Genomic DNA, 10,110 nt, shown 5'->3' with positions numbered 1-10,110 from the left:
TGCTTTGTCCTGCACAGGGCTGCATCTGCATCCTGTGCTGCTTCCACTGCAGTAACACACCCCAGAGCTCCCACTGCTCTCCAGCCTTGCTCTTCCTCTGCAGCCCCATGCAGAAGCTTGCCAGCATCCTTCCCCTGGTCCCTCATCAACCAGACGCAGTTCTCTGCCTTTCCACCACAGATCCACCACTTTGGTGCCATCCTGCCCTGCTCCCCTCACAACTGGGACGGAGCCCACCAGAGCCAAGCCTTCATCCCTGCATCCTCCCCATCACTCAGCCCTGCCCCTCCTACCCTGCTCCCACAGGCAGAGCAGTCCAGGACCACAGCCCCAAAGACCCCACAGCTCAGTGCTTCATCTTGAAGAGGTGTCCTGCAAGGGGACGCTCCCTTTTAAGGCAGCTCCACACCATAAAACTCTTCCCTTCTCCCTTGGGGCTGCTCCACCAGCACGGAGCACAAGCAGGAGAGCAAGGGGAGCTGCAGCCCCCACCCCAAAAAGAAAAGCTCACAAGCCAGGGGCAACAGCAGGGAGCACTGCTCCAGAGCCCTGGCTGTGCTGAGTCCTCAGTGCCTTCTTACACGCAGATTTATAAAGGATAAAGCACCACAAACCAACACTCAAGTCCACGGGCAGCACAGGGAGCCTCAGCAGAGCCCTCTTTTTCAAGCAATTGGTATACGGAGCTGTACTCAGCAGCTCATGGTGGCTTTTTATACTTTGTTCACTTGGGAAACGCGACTTCACTCCAGGGAGAACTGATGCTGAAGCTTTGTTGAGGTGCCCACACACACAAAACCCCACTGCTGCTCCTCACCATGACAAAGCCCCCACGCTGCCCGAGACCCCCGAGCACCGCAGGGGAGCAGGGCACGGCCCGGGGCTGTTTTGTATGTATGCTTTCTGTACGGAGTATTTGTTACAGGTAAATATAACTCTGCACCTGGCTCTGGTCTGTCTCCTTGTTAAAAAAGAAAGGAAAAAGCCCTCACCTGCATCTCCACAGCACCCCAAGGGATGTCAGCATCCTGCACGAGGCACGCAGAGCCTGCAGGTCCAAGGCTTGGGGGAACTCGGGGCTCCACCAGCCCCTGCTCACCCCACAGAGGGGCCAAGGGCTTCAGGACCCTCCCAACCCCCAGGGAGAGGACCCCAATCAGCACTCAGGGAGGCGGGGTGCGATCCAAGTGATACATGAGGCTGTTTATTGAGCATTAGGAGGCGGGCAAGGCAGAGGCGTGGGGCTCAAGGAGGGACATCATGGGGAGGAGAACTGTGCACCTATACAGGAGGCCGGGGCCGGCTGCTACATGGTCAGCTCCTGCAGGAGAGAGCACGGCGTCAGCACAGGGCTGGAGCGTAGCCCTGAAAAGCACTCAGGATGAGGGCACCCCTACTCACCATGATGGCATTGACGATGTCGTTGTTGTTGTGCCTGAGCGCCCGCACGGCTTTGGGGCGTGAGACGTTGGCCTGGGCCATGACCAGCTCTATGTCCCGCACTTCCAGTCCTGTCTCATCCACCTTTGGGAGCAGGAACAGCACCGTCACCACCTGGGCCGCCACCCAACCCTATGGGTAGCCTCCCAACACCCATCCAGTGCCAAACTGGTCGCCTCCCACCAACCTCTTCCTCCTCCTCGCTCTCCTCCTTGATGGTGAGCGCAGGCGCCGTCTCCGTGATCAGTGGGGAATGCTCCATGGGCACCTTAAACTTCTCAGCCGCAGCCTTGTGCACCTGCTGCGACAGGTCCTCGATCTGCAGGGACAAGGAAGGTCACCAGGCTGCCCCCACGGGTCACCCGACCCCAGGATGCCCCCACAGCCCTGCCCCACCTTGGCTTCCCCGAAGACGATGTAGATGTCGGACGCGGGGCTCTTGAAGACATCAGGCTTGGTGATGACAAAGAGGATGTTCTTGGACTTGCGGATGGTGATGCGGGTGACACCGTGGATCTGCCTCAGTCCCAGCTTGGACATGGCCTGAGGAAGTGGGTGTGAGGGTGAGCCCAACGTCACCAGGCACACATCGTGCCCAACGTCACCAGGATCCCCCACCCCTCCCAGCAGTGGGGGGACAGCGCTGTCCCCATTGTGTCCTCAGGGGTAGCCTGGATGAGACCACCCCCCAGCACAGGGACACCCTGATGGCAGCCAGCTGTGACCTCAGGGAGGCATCCTCCCCCCGCCAAGCTAATCCCCCAGCCCATGTCCCCTCCCTGCCCATCCCATTGGGATGGGGACATCACCCCACCTTCCTGGCCTTCTTCTCACTGCGGCTCTGCTTGGCTTTACTGATGCTCTCCTCCCCGGTGCCCAGCGAGTGGGTGAGCGGCGCCTGTGGGGGCACAGCAGTTGGTGATGGGTTGTCATGGTCCCCCAAGTACCCAGGGGGACAGTCCCCAAACCCACACCCCTACCTGGGTCTGCATCGGCCGTGGCTCCGCACCCTCCGGCTCCTCCAGCTCCGGGATGGACTCATCATTGCTCTCAGACTCATTGCACGATCCTACTCAAGACATGACAGCCACGCCGAAGGTGACGCTCATCTCAACGCCCCAAATCCCCACACCCCACCCCCTCACCTTTATGGTTGGCCTCACCGTGCCGCGGTGCTGCCTTGTCCTCGAGCAGGGCGATGGCAGGCAGGTGCTCAGCGGGGCTGGGGACACGGTAGGGCAACTCGTCCTCGCTGGAGGAGCTCGATTCGGACTGCACCGAACCCCGGGGTGCACGGCGGGGTCCCCCCTCTGCCTCCATCCCCCGTGCACCCTTACTGCCAGCCGGTGCCTTCCTGCCCCTCGTCTTCTCCTTCTGTGGGGATGGCTCCAGGGCTGCAGGGAGGATGGGAGATGCTGAGGTCACAAGGTGAAGGCAGACACATCTTTGGGATCCCAGCGTGCTCGATCCTATCAAATACCTCCCAAAAAATGGGACTTGGTCGAGACTCAAGGGCTCCCACCGTAGGACTGCCCAGCCCCACACCTCTTGGCACCCCGGGTGGGCACACACACGCACAAACAGGCAGCTCTTACCTTCCAGCAGCTTCCTGGAGGCAGGCAGGACAGGAGGACGTTCCTCCAGCCGCGTGGCCTCGCTGAGCCCTGAGGCGTCCTCCAAGCACGGCGGCGGCGAGGAGGAGAGAGGAGGCACTTGGATGAGTTTGGAGAGCGGCGGGCAGGGGGCAGGCAGCGGGATGGGGACGGGTGCCACAGCCTCAGGAATGGGCTCTGCAGCCTCAACGGGCACTGCAAACTCAGGAGTGGGCACTGCAGCCTCGGTGGGCTCCTGAGGCACGGCGTCCTTGGGGGAGCTGGGCCTCGGGGGGGGTTCCAAGGGCACAACAACAGCCTCCGAGGGGCTGGGGGCGGCTTCTGCGCCTTTGTGGTCATCCTCAAGGCTGTGTGTGGAGCTGGATCCTGCAACCATCACTGCCTCCTCTTTCTCCTCCTGCGGGATGGATCCTGCCACCTCCTCCTCCTGCAGGATAGATCCTTCTACCCCTGCCACCTGCTCTTCTTCCTCCTGTGGGATGGATCCTGCCACCTCCTCCTCCTGCAGGATAGATCCTTCTACCCCTGTCACCTGCTCCTCTTCCTCCTGTGGGATGGATCCTGCCACCACTACCACCGCCTCTTCTTCCTCCACAGGGCTGGATCCTGGCACTATTACTGCCTCCTCTTCCTCCACAGGGCTGGATCCTGGCACTATTACTGCCTCCTCTTCCTCCACAGGGCTGGATCCTGGCACCGTTACTGCCTCCTCTTCTTCCTCCACAGGGCTGGATCCTGGCACCGTTACTGCCTCCTCTTCCTCCACAGGGCTGGATCCTGGCACCATTACTGCCTCCTCTTCCTCCACAGGGCTGGATCCTGGCACCATTACTGCCTCCTCTTCCTCCACAGGGCTGGATCCTGGCACTATTACTGCCTCCTCTTCCTCCACAGGGCTGGATCCTGGCACTATTACTGCCTCCTCTTCCTCCACAGGGCTGGATCCTGGCACCGTTACTGCCTCCTCTTCTTCCTCCACAGGGCTGGATCCTGGCACCGTTACTGCCTCCTCTTCCTCCACAGGGCTGGATCCTGGCACCATTACTGCCTCCTCTTCCTCCACAGGGCTGGATCCTGGCACCATTACTGCCTCCTCTTCCTCCACAGGGCTGGATCCTGGCACCATTACTGCCTCCTCTTCCTCCACAGGGCTGGATCCTGGCACCATTACTGCCTCCTCTTCCTCCACAGGGCTGGATCCTGGCACCATTACTGCCTCCTCTTCTTCCTCCTGCAGGCTGGATCCTGGCACCATTACTGCCTCCTCTTCTTCCTCCTGCAGGCTGGATCCTGGCACTGTTACCGCCTCCTCTTCTTCCTCCACAGGGCTGGATCCTGGCACTGTTACCGCCTCCTCTTCTTCCTCCACAGGGCTGGATCCTGGCACCGTTACCGCCTCCTCTTCTTCCTCCACAGGGCTGGATCCTGGCACCGTTACTGCCTCCTCTTCTTCCTCCACAGGGCTGGATCCTGGCACCGTTACTGCCTCCTCTTCTTCCTCCACAGGGCTGGATCCTGGCACCGTTACTGCCTCCTCTTCTTCCTCCACAGGGCTGGATCCTGGCACCGTTACTGCCTCCTCTTCTTCCTCCACAGAGCTGGATCCTGGCACCGTTACTGCCTCCTCTTCTTCCTCCACAGAGCTGGATCCTGGCACCGTTACTGCCTCCTCTTCTTCCTCCACAGAGCTGGATCCTGGCACCATTACTGCCTCCTCTTCTTCCTCCACAGAGCTGGATCCTGGCACCATTACTGCCTCCTCCTCCTGTGGGATGGATCCTGTCACCACCACCCCCTCCTCTTCTTCCTCCTGCAGGATGGATCCAGCCACCACCACTTCCTCCTCCATAGGACTGAATCCTGCCTTCACCGCCTCCTCTGCTTCTTCAGGGGGTGCCAGGGAATGCTCCCCCTCCACTGAGACTTTGGCATTGGGGTCTTCACTGAGTAGGAGCAGGGACTCCTTGACTGGGGGCTCCTGGGCCTGCATAGGGGCTGAGTCTGGCTGCAGCAAGGCTGGGGGAGAACACTGGATGCTCCCTGCATCGCTGGGCTCTGGGGTTTCTTTGGGTTCAGGTACAACAGCTTCATCCTCAGCACAGGGAGGACAGGGCAGCTCAGCAGGGGCTTGGCTGGGGCTCCCTGGGGCAGGCAGGTCCCCAAAGACCCCCTGCAGCATGGAGGCCACATGCTGGTGGTCCTCCGCACTCTCCAACAAGGCACCGGGTGGTGGGAGCAGTTCGAGGGGGGCTGGGGGGATCCCCACAAACACCTCCCGCTCTGAAGCGGTGAAGTGCAGCGGTGGGGGTGCGGGGGCCGGGGGCAGCACACAGAGGGCCAGGCAGGGCTGTGGGGCCGCAGAGGGGACTCCAGGAGCAGCCACTCCACCCACACTGTCCTGGGGGGCGGTGAAGAAGCCGTAGTTGGTGTGGGAGTGCAAGGTGTCCAGCAGTACTGGGGACGAGACCTCGGAGACAGCTGTGGCATCCCACTCGCCAGGGGCGGGCTCTAGGCTCTGGCCTTGCTCCAGGTCCTTGCTGGAGGCTTCATCCCCAGAGGCAGCATCCGGCTCATCCATATCCCCAAGTGCAGGGCTGAGAGCCTCCTCCACACCCTGTGTCACCTCGCTGCCACCATCACTCAGTGCCACCAGCGGGGACTCAGTGCCTGAGGCCGCCCCATCCTCACAGAAGGATGCATCCTCCTCAACAACATCACCCTGCACATCCCCACGCAGGGTGGGGGTCCCCAATGGTGCAGGCATGGTGTCCATCCCGCTGTCCCCATGGCCACCTGCATCCTCCTGGGGTTCCCCATCGTCGCTGCCTCGCTCAGGTGGACACAGAGGCTCAGGGCTCTCCGTTGGGACAGCATCAAGCTCATGGTCACCGTTGGCAGTGGGCAAGGATGGAGTGTCCCACCCCAGCCCATCAGGTTGGGGGTCTTTGGTGTCCCCAGCACAGGGGGGCTGCAGGGTACTGGCTATGGCCTCCAGCTCTGCCTCCATCATGGCAGCCGATGGCACCTCCTCCTCCAGTGGCATCTCCTCATCCAGAAGTGCTGGCTGTGTGGGGACAGGGGGTTCTGGTACAGGACACTCCTCTGGGATGGGGTCCAGCTCCTGTGTGGTATCGGGCTCCAGGGTAGAGGCCTCCTCCAGCTCTGAGGAGGAGGAGCTGAGGGTCTCATCCATCTGCTCCACGTTGGTTTCTGCAGAGAGGACCTCAACTACCGGTTCTACATCAACTTCTGTGGGGAGGGCCTTGGTGGAGGTCTCATCTGTAGGCTCCACGTCGTCTTCCACATTGGGGCCCTCAATGGAAGCTCTGTGCATCAGTTCCACCTTGCCTTCCACGGGTGCCTCCACGGAGGTCTCACCCACCGCCTTCACACTGACTTCCGCAGTGAGGGTCTCAATGGAGGCTTCAACCACCGGCTCTACATTGACTCCTGCAGCAAGGACCTTGATGGAGGCCTCATCTGTTGGTTCTACATTGACTTCCATGGCGAGGGTCTCAACAGGGACCTCATCCATCAGCTCTCTGTCAGCCTCTGTGGTGTGGGTCTCAACAGGGACCTCCTCCTCCAGTTGGACAGCACGCTGCTCCATCCCCACCTCCATGCACACATCCTCCTCGCTGCCACGAGCAGGCTCCAGAACCGAGGGGCTCAGGGCCACCTCGTGCTGTGGGGACCCCCCCAGAAACACCCGCTCATGCTCCCCAGTCCCATCCAGCTGGGCCGTGTCACCACGCAGGTGCAGCTCGATGTCCCCAGAGGCCTCTGAGGAGGGCTCGGTGTCCCCAGGGGTGGTGGCCGTGTGGGGCCCCCCAAGTGCATGGTGCTCGGTGCCATAGAGCCGCTCATCCTCCTCGCCATCGTAGGAGGCCGAGTCAGAGGAGGCCGAGGTGTCGTCACGGAAGGCAAAGGACTCATCCACCCCTTCGTTGATGGAGGTTTCCGAGAGCGAGCGCAGGAAGGAGGCTGAGGTGCTGGCATCCTCCTCTTCATCCTCCTCCTCTTCATCCTCCTCCTCCTCACCTGAGAGCGGTTCGGCCGCTGCCTGGGCCGGCACCAGGGTGATTTCCACAGCCTCAGCCTCAAAGAGCAGGCTGCCACGGAAGGGCAGCAGCGCTGCAGGGATGAGCCCAGGAGCAGCCATATGGGGTCGGGGCAGCCTGGAGCCATCCTCCTGCCTGCTGCTTTCATCATCATCCTCCTCTTCTTCATCCTCCTCCTCTTGTCCTATGGAGGTCACGGCCACATCCTCAGAGGAGGAAGAGGAGGACGAGGAGCGGCGGATGAAGGCTGCGGGACCAGGCTCACCGTCAGGGACCTCTGCCAGCAGGTTGGGTGAGCAAGAGGGCGATGTGCTGGCCGTGCCCGAGGACCCCCAGCTGCCCCCCTCGGCCGTCATGTAGGAGCCAGATGGGGAGGTGGGGGGGGAGCCCAGCCCCTCGCTTTCAGCATCCCCTCCGTCCTCCTCAGGCTTCAAGCGGGGCCCCCCCGTCCGCACCGGAGTGGAGGGGGCTGTGAAGAAGAGGTCGGGGTCGAGGCGGGCGGTGGGCAGCTCAGGATGCCGGGGGGGTGTTTTGGGGGGCAGCTCAGGGGGGCAGTGCGTCTCCTCGCCCATCACGATGCGAGTGTCCAGGGGGTCAGTGGGGTGCAGCGATGGAGGCGGCGGTGGTGGGGGGCAGCCCTTGGAGGGAGGGCTGCGCTCGGCCGCATCGTAGCTGGCCCCCTCCGGCTGCGGGCGAGCTTCCTCCTTGGCAGGCATGGGGGCAGCGGGGTCCCCTGGAGGGGCTGCAGAAAAAGAAGTGGGGGTTAAGAGCATCCCTGGGATGTGGCCCCCCCTCCCCCTCCAACAGCTTTCCTCCCCTCCCCCACAGGGAGGGCAGTGACACTGCTGCACGGATTTAGCCCTAACAAAATGGGAGAGGACGTAGAGGGTTTGCAGAGACCTCCCCCACAGTGAGAGCTCCATAAATGGGCGGAGGACCCCCTCCCCCACTCCATGCCCTCATACCAAGGAGATGATGGCAGCCATCCCTAGGGCAGGATTATAGGTGCCCCCCCTGCTGTAAGGGGGTATTAAGGAAGGCTGAGCTAGGGGAGGGAGGGAGGGGGTATTGCAAGGTTAGGGGACTGTGCCAAGAGAATAAAGGGGAACAATTATTAGCCCCTGTTTCCCTCTTCCTCCCATTCCCCTCCTCTTCCCCTCCCCTATGAACTCTATCCATAGGGGCAATGTCATGGGGCCCCAGGGCTGCCCTAAAGCATTAAGACCCTCCTGAAGGGATGGGGTACAACATCAGCATCCCCCCCAACACACACACACACACAACCCCAGCAACCAGCACATCTCCCCCACTGCTCAACAGGACACTGAGCTTAGAGGAGCTCAGCCCCATCAGCCCTAAGGATATAAATGACTTCTCCAACCCACAGGAGCCCCAAAACAGCTGAGCAACACTCTCAAAAACCTCAATGGGAGTTCCCCTTCAGCCTACGTTACCTGGGGCCCATGCAGGTGGCTCCATGGGGTGGGGGGGGCTTAGCAGCACCCAGAACCCCCCACCAAGAACACTCTGCAGCACCAATCCCAGTACTGCCCCATGTGTTTCCCTATGGGGCTTATATAGGGGTGAGGGGGTGTGGCCAGGGCATGGGGGCTGCTGGGAAGGGGGCAGAGCCTCCCCAGGTGCTGAAAGGGCTGGGGGGGTTGGATGGGGCTATTAGGGTGGGCTATGCCCTATAAGTGCTGAGTTGGGATGGGGGTGGGGACTCTTTTCTATAGGATTATGGGGGAGCATAGGGTCCTTTAAAGCTATGTACACTATAAAGGGGAAGGGGACCCTCCTAGATATGGCTTGGGGGGGGCTATGCCCTAAATCTGAGCCCTCAGAATGAGGGTGGGGATGGAGATGTTAGGGCCCATCCTCACTCTATCCCAGTGCCCCTATGAGGGGGTACCCAAGTACTCCCTCACCATAGGAATACCCCAAAACAGGTCTCCCCCATACTGCTGAGCCTGCTCTGTGTTGCTTCTTCCCCCCCATCCCCAAACCCCAACTCAGAAAGGTCCCCTTTAAACCCCACCCTGCCCGGGCAGAGGGCGATGGATGCTCTGAGTCCCACACCCCCTCCTGCACCCCTGACCCCCCTTTTAGGAAGTGTCCCCCACCCCACTGCTGTGGGGACACACGGGGGAGGTGGCAGCAGGACAGCGGCACCGCTTGGGACCCCCCCAGCACCCATAGCTGCGGGGTGACCTTGGGCCAACGTCCCTGGGGGTGCCAGGTGGGGATGGAGCGGTTTGGGGACAGATGGTGCTGTCAGCTCTGGGTAACACAGGGGTGGAGGCACGGTGGGATCTTGGTGCCCCCAAGATTCCCCCCCCCCCGACACCCAAGGGTGGAGGAAAGCCTCAGCCCCAGCAATGCCGCTGTGTCCTCCATCCTCATATCCCTCTATCTCCCGTTCCCACATCCCCCATCCTCCGGCTCCGTCCCTGCAGCCTCCATCCCCCATCCCCATATCCCCCATCCCCGCATCTCCCCATCCCCACGCCCCCCCTCCTCCCACCTCCCCCCCCCCCCCCTCATCCTCACCTCCCTCCACCGGCAGCCCCTGGCTCGCCTCCGTCTCTCCGGGCATAGCGATGGGGTCGGGGGACCCCAAAGCCGGGGGGGGACCCCCACCCCAACCCCAACCCCAAGCCGGCCCAGCGCGGCTCAGCTCTGCGGGGCGAAGGCGGCTGCGCCGGGCGAGGCAGAGCGTGGAGAGGGGGGGGGTTGGGAAGGGATGGGGAGGGGAGGAGGGGGGGGGGGGCCCAGCCCGGATGATGTCAGCAGGTTCTGTGTGTGGGGTTTTTTTTGTTGTTGTTGTTTTTTTTTTCTTTCCCCCCCTCTCTCATTTCTCCTATTTTTTTTTCCTTTTTAATTATTTCTTTTGCTGCCCGGGATGAGAGCACTGTGTGTGTGTGTGTGTGCGTGCCAGGTGCTGCGGCGTAGCACGGAGGGGGGGGGGGGTCCTTCGGTTTGCCTCATCCCAGTAG

At 61.8% G+C, this 10,110-nt stretch overlaps 1 protein-coding gene across 1 annotated transcript; it reads right to left on the bottom strand.

The window, feature by feature from the left end:
• Positions 1-1,184: 1,184 nt before the first annotated feature.
• On the bottom strand, positions 1,185-9,710 carry NACAD (NAC alpha domain containing). The gene is made up of 11 exons (XM_065744830.1): positions 9,665-9,710; positions 4,738-7,856; positions 4,177-4,686; positions 3,036-3,471; positions 2,586-2,834; positions 2,421-2,509; positions 2,255-2,338; positions 1,837-1,983; positions 1,628-1,759; positions 1,402-1,524; positions 1,185-1,321 (listed from the first exon to the last, which is right to left on the bottom strand). The coding sequence occupies exons 1-11, from the start codon at positions 9,708-9,710 to the stop codon at positions 1,307-1,309; spliced, it is 4,950 nt and encodes a 1,649-aa protein (XP_065600902.1). The 3' UTR covers positions 1,185-1,306.
• Between the last annotated feature and the right edge of the window lie 400 nt (positions 9,711-10,110).

This window comes from Cyrtonyx montezumae, unplaced genomic scaffold (assembly GCF_038088225.1).
Source record: "Cyrtonyx montezumae isolate F1298 unplaced genomic scaffold, pur_monq_1.0 scaffold_32, whole genome shotgun sequence".
Taxonomy (NCBI): Eukaryota; Metazoa; Chordata; class Aves; order Galliformes; family Odontophoridae; genus Cyrtonyx; species Cyrtonyx montezumae.
The sequence above is the reverse complement of the archived record's forward strand: the minus strand, read 5'-3'. Positions and strand labels throughout refer to the sequence as shown.

Coding starts and splice junctions, on each gene's coding strand:
- NACAD (XM_065744830.1), bottom strand. CDS start 9,710: ATGCCCGGAGAGACGGAGGCGAGCCAGGGGCTGCCGGTGGAGGGAG. Junction 2,510..2,585: donor CGGTGAGGCCAACCATAAAG/GTGAGGGGGTGG, acceptor TGTCTTGAGTAG/GATCGTGCAATGAGTCTGAG. Junction 2,339..2,420: donor CACGGCCGATGCAGACCCAG/GTAGGGGTGTGG, acceptor GTGCCCCCACAG/GCGCCGCTCACCCACTCGCT.